Source organism: Urocitellus parryii, chromosome 7, assembly GCF_045843805.1.
Source record: "Urocitellus parryii isolate mUroPar1 chromosome 7, mUroPar1.hap1, whole genome shotgun sequence".
In the NCBI taxonomy this organism is placed as follows: Eukaryota; Metazoa; Chordata; class Mammalia; order Rodentia; family Sciuridae; genus Urocitellus; species Urocitellus parryii.
In genome coordinates this window covers 138,069,570-138,090,393 of record NC_135537.1, presented here as the reverse complement: position 1 = coordinate 138,090,393, position 20,824 = coordinate 138,069,570, and the positions used below count along the sequence as shown (strand labels likewise).

Sequence of the window (20,824 nt, the reverse complement as noted above, 5' to 3'; positions counted from 1 at the left end):
CTACACAATGGAATATGATACAACTTGAAAAAGAATGATGTGGATTTACATGTGTTGATTTGGAAGGAGTGTATAAAAGGTGTATAATACAATGAAAAAGTAATTCATACACAGCCTGCATTTTTATTTAATTAGGAAAAATTATTCCTGTGAATGTAACAGAAGGATGGTTACCAAACTGTTAAGTAATTAAAGGGAGAGAGTTATACTATTTTCTATAATTTTATATACTTATTATATTATTGCAGAAATTATGGATTATCTTTTATAATTAAAAAGTAAAAATAGGCCACCTTTTCCTCATGAACATGTAAAGTCTTTTCAACATCAATGGCCATAAATGTATGAAAAAACTGATTTTTAGGCAGTGGACAACAGGGAGTATAAGATCATAATCCTTGGACTGAGGTTGTGGCTTAATGGTATAGTGCTCACCTAGCATGTGTGAGGCACTGGGTTTAATCCTCAGCACCACATAAAATAAACAAACAAACAAACAAGTAAATAAAGTCATTGTGTCCATCTACAACTTAAACAAACAAACAAAAAGATTATGGTCTTTAAGAAAAAAACCATGAAATCAGCCTGTGATCATCCTAACCATGACATACAAAGCATAATCTCAAGCTAATTATGGTGGATCTGATGATCTAGGAGGCAGACAGCAGAATTTGAGGCAAAGTGGCTGGAATCTGTGAGTAAGAAAATAGATAGGAAAAGGTATGCAAAGAATGGGCATAAAGTTCATGTGAGAGTATTTAGTGAAGATGGTAGTGAACTGTGGTTCCTTGGGCTAGGGTTGTGGCTCAGTGGTAGAGTGCTTGCCTAGTACATGTGAGGCACTGGGTTCAACTGTGTCCAAACTAGCCAATCCCACCAGAGGCTTTCCAGAGTGCAGCTGGGGATGAGTGTGGAACATGGAGCTATCAGAGGTCCAGCACAGCTGGGGAAAGAGCAGTACCCAAGGATGAAGGAACCAGAGTTCTGATACTATCAGAGTGCAGAGATTTTAACACTGATAACATTCAGTATCCAGCTGAGATTCCAGAGAGGCCACACTTTAGGAGTAAGCGCCACATCCCTAAAGTTAGACCTAATCTTAAATGTATATTAGTAGAGCCCAAAACCAAGCCTAAAACAAAAAAAAACTGCACAGACAGGGATTGGAGTTTGACTACTGTCAAGTTATTAAGGCTTGGGAAATATCCCAGATTTCTATATATCTTCACTAATGTATATATAAGTTTAGGATGATCAGGTAGTACTTTATCAGCTAAAATTTAAAAACAAAACAAAACACCCCTCTTCAGAGGAAGATAATAAGACTCAGAATCTTTATAGTCTGATGTACACGACATCTACTAATTAAAAAAAAATTACTAGACACAAAGAAACAGGAAAATGAAATCCATGTGTGATACAAAGCAAATGTGAGATGGCCCAGATGTTGGCATTAGCCAACAGAGACTATAAGCAGCTATTATAAACATGTCCAAAATACCAATGAGAAGGATGTTCAAAGAATTAAAGGAAAGTATAGTCTTAGTAGTGAACTAATAGGAAATGTCAGCAAAAAAAAAAAAAAAAAAAGAAATTATAGAAAGAACAAAACATAAATTTGTGAGCTAAAAAGCAAAACAATAAAATAGAAAATTTCGCTAGATGATAATGTATCAATAAAATTTTTTGCTAGATGAACTGGGTTTGCTGGTATATTGTATGCTTATAATCTCAGTTATCTGGAAGGCTGAGGCAGAGGATGCCAAGTTTAATGCCAACATGGCAACTTAGTGAGAGAGACCCCTTTAAAAAAAAAATTAAGAAAGGGTCAGAGATATAGCTCAGTGGTAGAGTACTTGACTAGCAGATATGAGACCCTGGGCTCAATCCCACAAAAAGTAGAACTCAGTGAACTTGAAGGGAGATCAATAGAAATTAAGAAATCTGAAGAACAGGGACAAAAAACATAATTTATGTACAGGAGTCTTGCAGATCTGTTCGACTATATAAAAATGTCTAATATGCATATAATTGGAATGCCAAAAAGAAGACAAGGTAATTGCAGCACAAAACAGAATAATGTCTGAAAGACATCCCAAATTTGTTAAAAAACATCAGCTTACATATTTACAAGGCTCAGCGGATATTAACCAGGATAAATATAAAAAGAAATATGCCTGGGTTGGGGCTATAGCTCAGTGGCAGAGTGCTTGCCTAGCATGTGCAAGGCACTGGGTTCGATCCTCAGCACCACATAAAAATAAACAATAAATGGGGCTGTGGCTGTGGCTCAGAGGTAGTGCAATTGCCTGGCATGTGTGAAACACTGGGTTCAATTCTTAGCACTGCATATAAATAAATAAAATAAAGGTTTATTAACAACTTAAAAATAAAACAATAAAGGCATTTGGTCAATTTACAACTACAAAAAATAAAAATAAAAAGGAAGTATGCCTAACATATATCTCAATCAAATTTTTGAAAACAAATGTTAAGAAAAAATTTGAAGCAGTCCAAATAAAACATTACAAAGAGGGAAGTAAGAACAACTGCTAACTTCTTATGAGAAAAACAGTAGAAGCCAGGTGACAACAGAACCACATTCTGAAAGTCTGCTGAAAGGAAAAACAAAAAATAAAACTTTAAATCCACAATTTTATATCTGGCTTAAAAAAATGCAAATGAAAACCTTAAAAGATGAAAAGAAATAGAGACGTTTTTAGATAAAGGCTATTCGAATTTGTCACTAGCCATCCTGATGATGTCCTGTAGGCTGAAGACAAATGATATGGAAACTTGATTTTATAGACTAGAATGAAGAACACCAGTAAATAATTGGATAAATATAAAAGTCTATGTTTATTTTTCTTTCATATTTCACTTAAAAGACAATGAACTGTTTGGCAAAAATAGTAATGTAGCATAGCAAGGTTTTTAACATAGGAAAACTAAAAGATATCTGCACATAACAAGACAGGGAAATAGAATTAAACTATTCTTGGAGTGTGAAGCAGAAAGCATAAATATGAAGTGTAGAGAGACACAATACTGACTCTAATTCTAGGCTGAAAAGTCAAGGATCCTAACTGTTAGCCCTAAAACAATCATTAAAAAATAAAAAGATGACAAAAGCAGAAATGAAATATAACACTAAAAGTATTGAAGAAATCTGCATGACCTTGAGGGGCAAAGCAAAGATTTCTAAGACAAAAAGAAACTAATTATAAAGAAAATATATAAAAACCTGAATTTCATCAAAATAAAACATTTTTGCTGTTCAAGGCTGTATAAACAAATAGAAAAGCAAACCAGCTACAAACTCCAAGAAATATTCACAGAACATATCTAAGTGTTTGTGCCCAGAATATAGAAAGAATTTTTGTAACTCAAAAAACCAAAATATTCACCACAGTGTTTAGAAAAGGCCAACAGATTTGAAAATTTCTCAAAGACATAATCCCAACTTACGATGGTTCAAATTAGAATTTTCAAAATTATCATGGTGAGAGAGCAACACACTTGGTAGATTTTGAATTATGATATTTTCCCACACTGGTGATAAAAAAAAAAAAAAAAACCCTGATAGTATACTGCTGCTGCTATGCTATAATGTTCAGTAGATTAGGTTTATTAAGTACATTTTTATATAGAATATTTTTAAATTACAATGGGCTTACTGGGACATAATTTCTTATAAGTTGAGGTGTTTCTATATATGAAATGGCAATAAACCCACAGAGATGTTCATCATTCAAATCAGAGACGTTTATCAATAATCATTACTCAAATGCCACTCAAAACTGAAATGAAGGGCTAGGGGTTGTGGCTCAGTAGTGGAACACTTGCCTAGCATGTGTGAGGCACTGGGTTCAATTCTTAGCACTACATTAAAAAAATTAAAATAAAGGCATTATGTCCATCTACAACTTAAAAAAAAAAAAAAACTGAAATGAAGCCATGTACAATAGTGCACACTTGTAATCCCAGTGGCCTGGGAGGCTGAGGCAGGAGGATCACAAGTCCAAAACCAGGCTCAGCAACTTAGCAAGACCCTGCTCAAAATTTTAAAAAATATATATTTTTAATTAAAACAAAACAAAACAAAAAAGGGCCAGGGATGTGGCTCAGTGGTTAAGCTCCCCTGGCTTCAATCTTTGGTACAAAACACAAAACAAAACAAAAATTGAAATGAAGCCGGGCTTGATGGCACACACCTGTAATTCCAGGAGGATACAAGTTAAAGGCAAGCCTAGGCAAATTAGCAAGATGTTATCTTAAAATTAAAAAATTTAAAAAAGGTCTAGGGATGTAGATCAATGGTAGAGCAACCCAGATTCAATCCCCAGTGCCGCAAATAACAACATACCCCTGACCAAAAAAAACCTCCTAAAATTAGATGTTATTTACTTACAAGAATGGCTAAACAATCAAAACAAACATCCCACATGTCCATCATCAAATGAATGGATAAAGTGTGATATATCCATAAAATGAAATATAATTCATTAATAGTGGAAATGAATTACTGAAAAATGGAGATGGCATAGATGAATTTCATAGACATTAAGCTGAGCAAAAGGAAAAAGACATATAAGTACATACTACAAGATTACATTTATAGGAAATTCTTCAACAGACAAGTCTAATCTATAGCAAGAATAATTAGACCAATGGTTGGCTGAGGCAGAGTGGGACAGAAGACAGGTGAACTTGTGAACATTTTGGGGAGAAGGAAAAATTCTATATCTTGATTGGGATAGTCGTTACACAGTGGTTAACATCAATGCAGAAATATTGTAATTATATATCAATAAGCTGATTAATAAAAGTAAAGGTATTAACTATAATTGTTTAAAATACTTTTTTAGTTGTAGATGGACACCATAGCTTTGTTTATTTTTATGTGGTGTTGAGGATCAAACAAACTGCCTCATGTGTTAGACAAACACTAACACTGACCTACAACCCAAGCCATAATTTTATATCTATAAAATTATTAAATAATGCATTATTTTATGTATTTGAGAGACTGATTATATTAGTTAAAAAAATAAGAGACAGTAAGTACTGAGATTATGGGCAGTAGTTTTTTCTCTAATTATAGTACATCCTCCTCTAATTTCAATTTTATTTTTAATTGTGGTCCATATTTATTAAGGTCTGAGCCAAAGATTGTTTATATGTACATATGTAGGTAGGTTGGTAGGCAGATTCAGTTTTTATCTACCGGTCATTCCCATCAACCATCACTATTTATATAAGCAATCCTGACTGTCCTGACTTTCTGGTCTTTAGATGCTACATGTCCTGACTTTCTGGTCCTTAGATGCTACATGACCACTATTCTTAGAGATTTTTGCACTATGGCTGCATGTCACATGCAGTATATTTGACACTTCTTGGAGCATTCTCAAGTGTTTGCTTAAAAAACAACCAACCAACCAACCAACCAACCAACCAACCAACCAACCAAGTTCTCTCTTCAAAGATTCATATTCTGGACATTCAGGTGTCTTTGAATCCAGGATATTCCAAGATTTGAAGAACATCCAACTCAGAGAGAAAGATGTGAGTAAACTTAACCTGCCCTAATCCATTCATATGAACTTTTACTTCCTTGCTCATTTTAGAAACTATCCTGGGAAATCAGATGATCTTCCTCAAACCAAGTCAAAAGTTTCCAGTTGCTAGTGAAAACTCAAGCTTCCAGTGAAAATAAAACTATCAAAGGCAAGAGAAGAACTGTAAATACTGAGTTAATATGTTTGTTCAATCACTCTACTACTGTATTTATATATAATTAAGAACGTGTGCTCTAGACTGATTGCCTGGATTTGATTCTATCATTCTTAGCTGTGTCATCCTGGGTAAGTTCTTTCCTATAGCAAAAATTCCCACAGGGCTTTTGTGAAATTTAGATGAAATAATGTAAAGCTTATCACATAGTGCCAAACACACGATAAGGACACCAAGTGTCATTTATATAGCTCAGAGTCTTCTAGGAAAGGAGACCATCCAGACATGTGACTCTTCATATATATTCAGGAAAGATATATTCATAGCATTCTGAATGTATTTTTTTTTTTTTTTCTGAAGAGCTCAGAAAAGCTGTCTGGCAAAATGGAGGTAAAGCATGTGAACTCTCAGGTAATATGATTATAATTCTAAAGTTACAGATAGTATTAGAAAAACTACTTATACCTGAGGTCTTTATTTTCATGGGCACAACAATCTTCGCCTAATTGTTACAACTTCAGCATCCACCAAGTTCCTAAAAGTAGAGATTCTTAATGGTGTGGAATCCAGACCATTTAGCATGACGTGTGAACTTATTAGAAATGCAATTTTCAGTCTCTCCTCCTCCCCAAAATCAGCAACTCTCAGGGTAGGGCACAGAAATTGGTGAGGTTTTGTTTATTTTTTGCAGTACTAAATATTAAACTCAAGGCCTCACACATGCTAGACAAGTGCTTCACCACTGACCTACATCTCAGCTCTTTTTTTTTTTAATATTTATTTTTTAGTTGTAGTTGGACACACACCTTTATTTCACTTGTTTATTTTTGTATGTGCTGCTGAAGATCGAACCCAGTGTCTCACACGCGCGAGGCGAGCACTTTACCGCTGAGCCACAACCCCAGCCCATCCCAGCTTTTATTTTCTTATTTTTTTGGTACCAGGGATTGAACCCAGAGGCACTTAAACATCAACCCACATCCCCAACCCTTTTTATATTTTATTTTGAGACAGGGTCTTGCAAGATTGCTTAGAGCCTCCCTAAATTGCTGAAACTAACTTTGAACTCACAATCTTCCTGCCTCAGCCTCCACAGCAGCTGGGATTACAGGTGTGTGCCACCACACCTGGCATCACAGCTCTTTTAAAAAAAAATTTGAGAGAGGATCTCGCTAAGTTGCTCAGCCTGCCCTTGAATTTGGAGATCCTTTTGCCTTAGTCTCCTGAGTGATTGGTTTTACAGGTGTGTGCCACAGTGCCTGGCCTATAGTAAGTTGACTTTAAAAAAAGAAGTAGGAAGCAGTTTACTCTGCCACAGAAACTGGAGTTTTAATAAGCCCTCCACAAGATTTTGATGAATAGCAAAATGTGAGAATTACTATCCTAGATAAAAGAAAATACCTAATTACTGACCTATCCACAGTACAGTAAAAAAACTGAGTTCCCCATTTGGTTAATTAGATTTATAAATTAAATGAAAACTGATATAATCTGAAAGAACTGGAATAAACAAAAGTAGTAATTAATAATACTATAAATTTATAAATTACTAGGGTGAGAGGTGAGAGAACATAAGAAAGGTGAGGGCTGTGCTGGGGTTGTGGCTCAGACGTAGAGCGCTCGCCTTGCATGCACGAGGCCCTGGTTTCAATCCTCAGCACCACATAAAAATAAATAAGTGAAATAAAGGTATTGTGTCCAACTATAACTAAAAAAATAAATATTAAAAAAGAAAGAAAGAAAGAGAAAGAAAGAAAGAAAAAAGAAAGGAAGGAAGGAAGGTAGGTAGGTAGGTGAGGGCCACAAAGAGGTGGGTGGAGAGAAATACCTAATATAAAAGGACAGTGTGTGAGGGCCACTGGCAAAACAAATCATTAAACAAAGGTTTTTAATTATAACTAAAGGGAGAAAAGGCAAAAAATAAGCCTGAATTCATAATGCTTTCTTGCTAAAAATCAAAGGACTTTTCAAAACACTATATGATTCTTATTTTAACTATCCCTGGCAAGGGCTCACTGGCTCAAATAGGCTAAAGAGAAGGAAATAAGAGTTCATAGTTTCTGAATATTTAGCTGGAAATGATTTTTCTTTACATACGTATGGACTCATAAGAAGGGGAAGGTAAAGAGAAACTATCTCAAAGGGGTAAAAACAAACAAAAGATCTTACCCAGCATGATGCAACAAAGAAACATTTCTTATTGCCTACTTAATAAAGTATCAACAACTCTCTCTTCAACATGTCTCTAAATTCTAATCTCATTCAGTATAAAAACAAAATATCTCCTGTAAAAAGTAACCAGAGAAAGTTCAAGTCATTCATAAACACCCTTACAATTTATGGGGGGAGGTGGGGAGATAAGTATTCCAGTGGTAAAATGGGCAAAGAACGCAAGGTAATTTATAATAAATACAATCCAGTACACAGAGCCAATAAACATAATAGTTTTTTTTTTGAGAATTTTTTTAGTATTTATTTTTTAGTTATCGGCAGACACAACATCTTTTGTTTGTATGTGGTACTGAGGATCGAACACGGGCCGCACGCATGCCAGGTGAGCGCGCTACCACTTGAGCCACATCCCCAGCCCCAACATAATAGTTTTTTAAAAACCAACAGTATTAGTAATCAGGGGCTGGGGTTGTGGCTCAGTGGTAGAGTGCTTGCCTAGCATGTGTGAGAACTGGGTTAGAGTCTCAGCATCACATATAAAAAAAAAAAATTAAAAAAAAAAACCAACACAATTAGTAACCAAATGAAAAGTGCAACAATGAGATGCCATATTTTTGCCCATAACTGGTAAAGTTACAAAAGTTAAACCACATTGGTAAGGAAGTTAGAAAACAAATACCCCCCCCTTAAAACACAGTTTAAATAGCTATATATTGTTTGGAGGACAATTTGATTTTATCCTGAAAAGTCTTCAAAATGTATCTACCCCCTCTGACCTAGTAATTCCACTCAGCTGGGCTCTGTGGCACATGCCAATAATCCCAGCAGGTCAGGAGGCTGAGGCAGGAGAATAGCAAGTTCAAAGCCAGCCTCAACAACTTAGAAAGGGCCTAAGCAGTTTAGCAAGCGCCAAACAAAAAAAATAAAAAAAATAAAAGAAAAAAAAGGCTGAGGATGTGGCTCACTGGTTGAGCATCCCCGAATGAATCTCTGGGTTCAATCCCTGGTAGCAAAAACAAAACAAAACAAAAAACCCTAAGAGACAGGCAAAGATTTGTGTATGAGGCTGCCTGAGATGATATCATTCATAAAACAACAAAGTCAGTATAAGATACTTACAATGATATGTATTTCCTAAAATAAATAATGATTGAGGACTAAACAAATACTATGATACAGCGCTATAAGCTATGCACATATTTTACAGATGATAAGTATATGTTTGCTTGTTTTTCCCCTTCCTTTTAGATGAGGTCTTAGTATGTTGCTCAGGTTGGTCTTGAATTCCTGGGCTTTATGACCCTCCTGTTTCAAGCCTCCTGAGTAGATAGGACTACAGTCACATGCCATCCCATCCAGCTCAGTTAAGGTTTTGTGGTATTGAAAATCACAATATGAACTCAACATCTTTCTCCCAAGACAATGTCCTTCCTTCCCATCCTGTCTCCGTATCTACCTATAATGCTGGTGGTATTTCAGCATGTAAAGAGCTCAGCACAGTGCCTGAAAAAGCATAATTTTGTTATTATTATGGTTCGATTAGTTTCTCCAGAACTTAAGAACATATTGTGGCAGAAAGAGCAGAGTTTTATTTATTTTTCCTGGAATATAATTATTTTGCCTGGACACGGTTTTATTTATTTTGCTATCAGGATTGTTATTCTGCTGGACATGGTGGCACATGCCTTTAAACACAGCTACCTAAGAGGCTGAGGCAGGAGGATTGCAATTTGGAGGCTAGTCTGAGCCACTTAGCAAAACCCTATCTCAAAATAAAACAAAAAAGGGCTGGGAGCTGTGCGCGATGGAGCAAGCCTGTAATTCTAGCTCAAGAGGTGGAGGCAGGAGGATCTCAAGTTTAAAGCTAGCCTCAGCAAAAAACAAGGCAATTCATTGAGACCCTGTCTTTAAATAGGGATGTGGTTCAGTGGTTGAGTGCCCCTGAGCTCAATCCTCACTACCCACCACCCGCCAAAAAGGGGGCTGAGAATGTAGCACAGTGGTACAGCGCTTGTCTGGCATGTGTGAGACCCTGGGTTCAATCCTCAACATTATCCCCCTGCACTATACCCCCTGAAAAAAAAAAAAAAAAAAAACCCAGTCATTCCAGGGCTGAGGTTTTAGTTCAGTACTAGAGATGCTGCCTAGCATATGTGAAGTCCCTGACACCATGAAAAAAATCTTTTTTTAGAAGATAGATACTCCTCTTTTTAAAGCATATTACACACATACAGAAGTAGAAGACTGGGCTGGGGATAAGGCTCAGTAGAACAGTGCTTGCCTGACATGTGCAAGGCCCTGGGTTCAAACCCCAACACTGTTGAAGAAAAAATAAATAGAATACTGTTAAGGACTCAATATAGCCCTTATTCAGATTCAACAATGATCAATGTTTAGCTTATTACCCCCACATTTATAGGTCTATCTGCCCCACCCTGCCAAATTATTTTGAAGTAAATCCTAGATATCTAGTCATTTATTAGAACATGGTTTATTTACTTATTTTTATTAGTATTGTTGTTGTTGTTATTATTATTATTATTCTGGGAATTGAACCCAGGGGCGCTTATCCATACAGCCACACCCCCAACCCTTTTTATATTTTATTTAGAAACAGGGTTCTCACTGTGTTGTTTAGGGCCGCCATAAATTTCTGAGGTTGGCTTTGAACTTGTAATCTTCCTGCCTCCATCTCCTGAAGCTGCTAGGTTACAGGCATGAGCCAACATACCCAGCAGAACATGGTTTATTTTCGTTTTTGTGGTACTGGGGATTAAACCTAGGGATGCTCTATGACATAGCTACATCACCAGCCATTAAATTATTATTATTATTATTTTTTACTTTGAGATGGGTTCTTGCTAAGTTGCCCATGCTGGCCTCAAACTTGTGCTCTCTTATGCTCAGATAGAACATGGGTTTTGGGGGCTGGAGATGTGGCTCAGCGGTAGCGCGCTCGCCTGGCATGCGTGCGGCCCGGGTTCGATCCTCAGCACCACATACCAACAATGATGTTGTGTCCGCCGAGAACTAAAAAATAAATATTAAAAATTCTCTCTCTCTCTCTCTCTCTCTCCCCTCTCTCACTCTCTCTTTAAAAAAAAAAAAAAAAAAAGAACATGGGTTTTGAAGTTATACAAACAAGGGTTTTAATAAAACGAAGGTACTCAAACTTAGATGGCAGGTTTATAGAGAAGAAATATGGTATGCCATACTTAGCCCAGGGATTGACACATGATAGGTAGATGATTATTTTTCCTTGCCATGGAGAAAATTAAAGCAAAACAAAAAGAAAAGAAAGATGAGTAACACCTTGTATAGGAGTGAGAGAGTCATACAACAATCTAGGGACAGAGCACTCCAGGTTAAAAGAGGAGTAATTGCAAAGACCCTTAGGTATGAGCGCTGGGTTTGCTTAAGATACAGCAAGGATGTCAATATGACCAGAGTATATTTGGAACAAGGAGAGCAGTAGGAGCTGAAGACAGAGAAGGTAGTGAAGGTGCACTCAGATCACGGAGGACATCAAAGGCTATTGTTAAAACTTTGACTTTTCAAGAAAGAACAGCCACTAGAATCGGGTGGCTGAGGCAGGAGGATTGCAGTTTTGAGGCCAGCCTCCACAACTTAGGGAGGCCCTAAGCAACTTAGCAAGATGCTATCTCAAAACATTTTTTTAAATAAAATAAAAAGGGCTGGGGATGTGACTCAGTGGTTAAGCACCCCTAGTTCAATCACCAGTGGAAAGAAGGAAAGAAGAAAGGAAGGAGGGATGAAAGGCGAAAGAACAGCCATTGAAAGTTCTGAAGAAAACCGCAATGATTTATTATGTGTGAAAAGATCATTCTCGTTGCTATGCTATAAACAGCCAAGAGTAGGAAGAGGGAGAACCACAGAAACCAGTTAGAAGGTATTTCTATGAATGGAACTAGGGTGCAGTGGTAAGAAAAGAGTTGTACCTGCAGGTATAAGGTAAAGAAGACATGAGTTGCTGATGGATTAGATACAGAAGTGTGAGAAAAAGAAGAGCCAAGAATAACCCCAAGATTTTGACAGGAACAAGTCAATAATCAATGCCACTTCTCAGAGGAGGACATATAATCAATCAATAAGTACATGAAAAAATGCTCACCAGGTGGGGAAGAATGAAGGAAAACCAGGTCTGGGGCTTAGAAAGTGAAGTGGAATGTGGAGTTGTTACATTTGTTGTACTTGTTTCAGTCCCTGAAGTCTCAGTGAGCTGCAACTGCCTCCTGGGCATTCTGGTCATCATTCCCACAGGCTGAGGGTGGACTGGGGTGCTGTGTTCTTTAGCCAGATCCTATGTTTGGTACCTAACACTATAGCTGGGACTGCTGATGGATGGGTAAAGATGGGGTATGCGAAGCCTGAAGCAGGTGAGGACTCTTCCCTTGTCCTACATTGAAAGACAGGTAACTCAACAGCCATCCTAAAACCACCCTGTGGAATTCAAGACTATTTTGTGATCACACACACACACACACACACACACACACACAAAAAAAAAAGTACAAGGATGCTGTGTCCCAAGCCATGGTTATCCAGTTTCCCTTCTAACTTAGTATCTTCCAAAGAGTACAAACAACTTGTTAGCCGTCCTCAGCCCCACATGCAACACATCCACATTATTATCCACTGAGACCAGAAGTACAGAGTTTCACTCTTTAAGTTTTTGCTGGAAAGGCTTAAAATGAGTATTCCGCCAAAGAAAAAGATATTCCTCAAATCCATTAAACATTAATGTATCCAAAAAGTAGGATTTTTGACAGTACTAGGGATTAAACCAAGGGGCACTTTACTACTGAGCTACATCTCCAACTCTTTTTATTTTGTGATAGGGTCTCACTAAGTTGCCCAGGCTGGCCTCCAACTTCTGATCCTTCTGCCTCAGCCTCCTGAGTAGCTGGAATTACAGGTGTGTACTACTGAGCCCATTGAGTATGCTTTTTTCCTTTTCATATTTTTTTTATTGGTACACTACAGTTGTACATCATGGCAGGAGTCTTTATTACATATTTGTACATGCATAAAACTTAACAATATAATTTGGCCAATATCATTCCCCAGTATTTCTCCTTTTTCTTCCCCCCATCTCCTCTACTCTATTGATCTCCATTTGATTTTCATGACACCCCCCCCCCTTTTTTTCCTCTCTAGCTTCTACATGAAGAAATAACATACAACTCCTAACTTCCTGAGTTAGGCTTTTTTTACTTAATAGAATACTCTAAAGTTCCATTCATTTCCCTGCAAATGACATAATTTTATTCTTCTTTATGGCTGAAATAAACTCCATTATGCATATATACCACGTTGTCCTTATCTATCCATTCACTATGACACCTGGACTGGCGCCGTAGTTTGACTATTGTAAATTCTGCTGCTATTAACATGGGTATGCATGTATTGCTAGAGCCTGCTGACTTTAATTCTTCAGGATAAATACCAAGGAGTAGTATAGCTGAGTCATATGGTGGTCTTTAGAGAAACTGCCATACTGATTTCTATAGTGGTTGTACTAATTTACAATCCCACCAACAATGTAAAAGTGTGTTTCTTTTTCTCCACATCCTCTCCAGCACTTATTGTTTGTATTTAATACTTTTGTACTGTTTGCCATTCTAATTGGAGTAAGGTGAAAGCTTACCTTTGTCCCCTAATATACACTTTATCTAGGTCAAATGACTTCCTCCTGAGAAGCGATTTGTGGTCTCCTCCCCAAAAGCATCTCTCCCAGCAAGATGTGGTGCTAACAACTGTGCAAGAAGTCAGGCACAGGGTGCCCCTGTCTTCAGCACAGGATACTACTCCCAAGTCTGTAGCTGCTACTTCCCCAGCAGAGTGAATGCTACATAGGAAAAGTAGAGTAGTCTGGACTGCCCTACTCTCTACCTGGCTGAAGACCCAACTGTTAAGCAGAGACTAGGAGCTCCAAAGTCCCCACCAGTGCAACAGGGAATGGGTTTTGTTTTCTATAAACAGACAAGAAAAAGTATTCAAGTTAAACACAGCCCTTAGAGAAAGGAATATAGAAACCAGGCGGCGGGGAATGCTTCATATTCCTAAAAGCTTTTTTTGTAAGTTAACACATGGTGTCTGCTTCTCTCTAGTCACCTATTTATCACTCTCCTCCTTAGAGAAGGGAAAAAGCCCTGGCTGTTTTCCTAGTGCAGAGTTTTGTGGCTGGGGGAAGAAGGAAGGGGGGGGGGAGGAAGGAGGGTGCTTTAAGCATGATGCAAACCATTTGGAGCTGAGTGAGAGCACTGCCAACACAAGCTGCACTATTTAAACAAGTGAGGAAATGATCTTATATACAACATGCCAGCAAACGCGCGCGCGTGTGCGCGCGCGCGCGCGCGCACACACACACACACACACACACACACACACACACACACACACACCCCAAAGGAAGTCGAAGGGGCTTTTTTTTCAAAATACAGAACTGGATGTCGGTGGCTAAAAGGTCGATATTTTCCCTTAACACCCTTCTCAGTGACTTAATCATGTTCCGTTTGCACAGAAAACTTCCCAAGAATAAAAAAAGTCTGGAGAATTAAGAGGAGGGGTGAATAGGGAGGGAAGTTTGGCCTAGGGCTGACCTTATCCGAGGTTTTCTCCACGTAGCAGGGGTCCTGAGGGGCAGCCAGCAAGGGGACAAAGCCCGAGAGAAGTCGATCCTCTTCCAGGATAAGAAGGGTGAGGTCATCGTCCGGGTCCTTGTACAGTGGCACCTCAGACTGATTCACCGCAGTCAATATGTTACAGAAATCAGCCAGTGTTGACCACACATCCACAGCAACCCTGTGAGAAATAAGGTCAGAAAAGAAGAGCAGCTCTAAAGAGAGACCAATAAAAGTATTCTCAGCACTCATGAGCAGAAAGGTTCTTGCAGCAAAAGTTGTCCAGGCTGGCAGCTGCCAAGAAATCACACCAAGAATGCTAGGATACGAAATTGTGCCCATGGCAGTAATCTAGGGTGTGTGTATATCCCTCCATGCAAAGCTGAAACTGTTTAGGAGGAGTTTTTAATCCTAACCAGAGAGGAAAAAGAATTTGGAGGATCAGTTGCCTAATGCAGGTCCTGTCACCTTTCCAGACAGTGTGCTAAGACACTTACTCAAACACTCTAGACACCCAGTGCCTGAGGCAGCTCCCAGAATTCCCCCTCCCATGGAGCCAAGTATATGCCACACAGATAGCAACTGGGCACCAGCCTCTCTCCAGCCATAGCTACATGGGGTCCAGTCACTGAGGAAAGTCATGTGGGTGTTCCCCTTACGATGCTTTAGAAATTTTCTCCATAAGTGGGAAAACAAACACACATAGATCTAACAAACAAACAAACAACAAACAAAACAAAACAAACAAACAAACAAAAAACTCATTCCTGGCCTGCCAAGATCTGTCCAGGAAGATATAGCCTCTCATACATGTATTTTAGCAGATGAACCACTATCAGTGCTGTCTTGACTATCCCACACCTTCTCCTTTCTCCTCTAGCTACATTCTGGGACTGTCCTGGTTTTAGCACTGGAAATATCACATCTCCCCAAAGCCTCCAGTTCTGAGCAAACCAAAATGGTTGGTCATCCTCATTGCATATCACCAGGGCCTGGGTGAATGAGAAGAAACACTGAAAATACAAAATTTGGCTCTCCCCATTTGAAATTCCAAGTTAGAATTTTTAAGAGAATTTGTTTCTATCCCACCATCACTTGTCAGTATGCGCAGTCATCTACTGTGGTTCAGATTCCTGCTTTGGTGGGTGTTAAGAATCCATTCAAGCTTTTTTAAAAAAAATATTGGACCGCCTAGGGATACCTCAAATTTAGTCAGATGAAGTGCCTGACAAATGTATAAGACTTGGGTTTCTCCTCCAGAAAAAAACTTTAACCTGAGAATATGGAACAAGTAGTATCCTATGGATACTTAATTTTATTCCTTTACATGCACGGGAGAATTATAAAAAAAAAAAAAACTTCATAATTAGGTTCAAAAAGTGGAGTGGCAACACATAATAAGCAGGGGGAGGGAGGGGAGGGGGAGAGAGGAGGGGAGAGAGAGGAGAGAGGGAGGGAGGGAGGGAGGGAGGGATCTCGCTAGTGCGCTATAAGCATCATCCTGGAATCTCCCCTGGGGAGTTACTGTGCATTATTCCTACCTGCCAGGGAGGGGACCTCAGACCCTTTAAGCAATTTGTTTCTCCTGAAGATTAGAAATCTTTGGAAAATGGCAGAAAAGAGGGGATTCAAAGGATATACCACTGAAGGTAACATTAGGGGAGAACGTGGGGGAAAGGTACGGGAACTCCCTGACTGGCCCCAGGTGGAAGGAGGCTACATTGGTTTATTTACTGTAATCACTGCACTAGGAAAAGGCAATGAAATGAAACATCTTGTTTTCAAGAGTGTCCTGGGAACCAGGCGGAACACAGCCCCATTAATCACACAACAGCACATAATCAACACACGTGTACTGCAGAAGTAACTTGCTTCACAGGCTTTGCCCAGGAAAGAGAATATGTTTGGGAAGAATCATCAGTGGGATAAGAATCTTCTAAAGCTTCTCTCTCCACTGACACCGACAACCAGACTCATTCACAAAGCTCCATCTTTTGGCTCAGCCGGGTTTGGCTGTCAGAAATGTTTAAATATGGAAAAAAATAAACAGTTGCAACACGTTTCTGTGCAGAGATCTGCCTGAGCCCCTTTGTGATGTAATGGGAAACGCCACATTCAGGCTACCAGCTGTAGAATAAACAGAACTTTGAGGGTTAAAAGGAACTGAACTTTCCACGACCCCATCTGCAGAGAAGAAAATAATAAGAGGAATGATGCACTGCCCCACAGCTCTGATAGTTTATCCTCCGGTCCCGGCTGCAGAGACAAGCACCGGATGTGATAGGGCTGCTCAGGGCCGCCTCCGAGGTTAGCGCTGCCCATGGGAGACACACAGGGAGGCTCTTCCAGTTCCCCACTTCCTCCCCCAGTGCCCTGCTGGCCACTTGAGCCCATTGCCTGAGTTCAATCCCACAGTGCTGGTAAGCTTTGGCCAACAGACATTGCTCGGCTGCAGAGCAGCAATTTGGAAAATAAACAGGAAAGACGACAGTGAGAAGGAAGAAGGTGAAAAGTCTCCCAGCTGAATTCTTGGCTTGAGGACCCTGGCTGGTGCTGTGCAGGTCAAGGTTGCTGCAGGACATAGGGGGTGCAGTGTGAGTGCAGGCAGCAGGAGCCCCAGCCAGAGAGAGGTGGTAGAAAATCACCCACTGCTGCCACAGTGGGAGGCCCCACATCCCTCTCTCATCCTCCCACCCCTACCATCTTGGATCCAAGATGAAGAAATATGTGGTACCATGTGGTTCTCATTACCCTGCTCTCCTGTCCCCTAAGGCTCAGATAAACCAAAACTGACTCCTCCCAGAGATTGCTGGCCACCACTAGGGACCCCTGCCCACATCTGCCTTTTGCCTATTACCACCCACCTTGTGCCAAAACCTTAAGGCTCACTGCAAAATAAGGTGGATGAGAATTCCCACCCTAATGTTCACTTTGTAAGACAGCAGCTGGTGCCAAAAGACATAGGAAGTGCCCTGAGTTCCCAACTCAGAAATACAAATAAAAGTGGACCAAGGGTAAAGTTAGACTGATCGGAATCAAGGGAATACACAAAATGCTTCAATGAAAGGTCACTTTTGCCCTGGTCAATGCAGCCTGATCTTGTATCTGAACTGAGTAGCTACTTTCTTCTGGTATCTCAACTCTTTGCAGAGGTACAGACAGAGAGAGTGTCAGGAAACTAATATTAAAAGGGAGAGGTCCTCTGAAAATCTAGGTGAGATGCCTGAACTCATAAGGTAATTCCTGGAACTCTGGCAACGTCACCTCAGCTTACCCCAATCAGACCTCTGGGCTGGGAGGTCAGTTTCCTGTCTGAGTGGAAAGGGAAAAGCTTAGCTTTGTCCGGCTTTAGTTCCTTATTCCAACCAGAAGCACCTTCTAACCTTCACCCCACAGCAGTCCTTGGACCCTCAGGATTCAAAGTTGGCTAAGTAACTAAAAATCAAATTCTTCTGGCTATGAAGAAGCTTTATACAGCTCCCAATCTTCTGGAAAGGCTTGGACAATGACCCCCCCCCCCAAAAAAAAAATTCTTTCTGCTATTCTCAAGCCACCTTTGATTCTAAATGGATCCTCTAGAGTGCTACAGTCTGTTAAGTTCTTCTTGCTCATTCTGGTTCAACTTTTATTTTGGGGAAGCTCCCAGAGTCCACAAAATTCCACAAAAATTAGGGTGCACTCTTCACCAAGCAGACACAAAGCAGCCAGAGAAAATGAAACTACTCAATAAACCAATTTATGGCTCCCAGAACTATGGCAAGGGAGTCTCTCAGCAGCTGGGATGTGATTAGTGCACAAGGATCAGCAGTTGCAGGGTGACCCACTGGCCCAACCCCACAGAACACACCACACACAAGGAAAGCAGACCCCTGGCTGGAGTGTCTGAACACCAGATTCTAGCTTGGGACAGACCAGCACTGACTAGTTAGAGGTATGTGCTCAGAACCAAGGCCCACTCACTTCCCTACAGACATGCATTCACTTACTCCACCAGGAAAGGAAAAAAATAAGAGTTAATTTACTTTTTATTGCCTCAGAATTCCAAGGTTTAATGTAGCTGTCAGTTTGAGTGCAGTGCAGCTGCTGGCCGATACAATGCAGCCCAGGCCAGCCCAGGTGACTGGGGAAACACATTTCACAGAAATGAACCAACACACACTCTTGGCTGGCTGGTTGGGGGATATTGACTTGGGGAATCAGATTAACCCTTCAGGCTGGGGTTAGTTCTGCAAATAGCATTAGAAAAGTGGCTTCAGTCCAGAGAATCAAGAAGCCATGCTCTCAGATGGGCCAGTGGGTTTCTGTGTTTCTGAAATTTTAGAGTTCTCTCATAGGAGGTATTACCCAAATACACATGCCCTGAAAGATTAAGGTGTGAGATATGTGAGGCAAGTTATACCACAATAATCTATCTCCTTGCCTGAAACTCAGGAAGAAAGGCACATCTACCAGCATTATAGAAAACAGAGATGATCTGTTCTGAAGGCTCCAATTGGGGTGGGGCTGAAGGAAGATGATAATTTGGAAGGGTCCATCCAGGACTCAGTCTCTTTCTGGAGAGACTAAGAAAGGACTAAGTACTCACACACTAAGGGAACAGGCTGACTGGTGATTAATATCAAGTACAATGACCCCATGTTACAAGCCTGCAGGGGCCTGTGGAGGTGGCCATTTCCTGTGTAATACCAGCTTGTTTAAACACTAACATTCAAACTCCACAGCTGCAGAACAAACCCGGAAAGAGTTGAGTGAGAAGAAGCCCTGCATTGTGTTTCAGAGCTATAGAAGATCAAGCAATAGTACAGATGGGAAAAGAGTTGGGTGTTTTGGTTCCTGGGGTGAAGAGATTTCGAAAAATAGCCAACATGGCACAGAAACTAGGCATAAAGAAGTTGAAAAAGAAAAAATCCACAGACTACAGACTCACAGGGGAAAGACAAAAGACAATAACAACAGAAGTGCTCTTAAAATATTTAACATCTACTTTTAAAAACTTATTTCCCCATGGGAGCTCACAACTCCACTCTTGGTTCCAACGGCTAACATAAGCACACTATTGCCCTGGAGGACTTGTCATCTAACTGAAGACAATGGCAGGACGTGAGCAGCTAATAGCAGAAATGGACCCAACCAAATAGTCTGGCAGAGTTAAAAAAATAATGCTTAAAATGGTTTAGTAAGCCAAGATGTTATGCCAACCCTATTTGTAGTAGGATGAGTATCTAGAGATTGGAAGAAATCCATGCAGCTCTCTGAGATTTAAGTATTACCAACAGTGTGCCTTCTAGGTGCCCCCATGATACCAAGAAATCAGAGATCACCATTCTAGGAGTCCTCCAAGAGATGTTTACTGGGTAACCATTACAGAATATAAAATCCAGTTGAAGATGAGTCCTTTTATAGTCCTAGTTAATACAAACAAACCAACTAGGGCCTTTGGTAAAGTATCCAATCCTAAATCAATTCTGCCTAATAGGGCAAATCAAATTCTGAAGCTCAGTCCTCCTTTACTATTGCACGGACATAAGCTTCCCCAAGTTCTAAGCAATACAATTAGAGTTCTATGGCCACAACAGGTCAGAGTAACCTCATTCCAGGATTTCTCAAGTACAGAGTACCTTTACTATGTCCCCTCCCCAACCTCTATCTAGCTCAGAGCCTTATTTAATTTCAGTTCTCCAAAGTCACACTCATAAGTATAGCCTCTGTCACATCACTATGGTGTGTTAAACCCATCAACACTGTGTTTTGGGAAAGAGCAGCCCCTAGGGGATCTTGACATCTCCACGGCATGAGTGGAGCCCTCGACGGCCTCCCTGGTGTGTATTCTCACGGTTCCTGCCTCTCCAAATTTTTAGCTGTAACCAGTCCAACACGTCCTCTCAGTTTAGGACACACTGGACCCAAATAACCTCAGCCCAGGGCTGGAAAATACTCTCCCTGGGGTCAGCTGCTATACCCTGTTGGGGTCAGACTGGAGCCTTAGGCCAACACCCCTTCCTCACAAGGAGTCCTGTGGGAGGAACGGGGAGGGGAGAGAGGCTCCTGCCGTGGGAGAGATCACGTGTGCCCCACACTTAGCACTTGGGAGGAAGAGGAACCCCTTGGTGCCAGTCTATAGTGCTGACGGCCCCAACCAGGAGCCAGGGAGACTGGGTGGTGAGCCAGGGTAGCAAAGGGGCTTCCCACAGTCACCACTACTTCCTTCAGGGAAGTGCTGATGGACTATTACTTGGTGACCTTCTAAAATGCCCTTTGGGGAAGACATTAAG

At 40.2% G+C, this 20,824-nt stretch overlaps 1 protein-coding gene across 5 annotated transcripts in view; it reads right to left on the bottom strand.

The window, feature by feature from the left end:
• Smg6 (SMG6 nonsense mediated mRNA decay factor) overlaps positions 1-20,824 on the bottom strand; it is a 233,327-nt gene that overhangs the window by 95,340 nt on the left and 117,163 nt on the right. For all 5 annotated transcript variants that reach the window (XM_077801318.1, XM_077801316.1, XM_077801317.1 and 2 more), the window contains one exon: positions 14,532-14,733. In XM_077801318.1, coding sequence (XP_077657444.1) covers positions 14,532-14,733 — 202 coding nt within the window. The remainder of the gene's footprint in view (positions 1-14,531; positions 14,734-20,824) is intronic.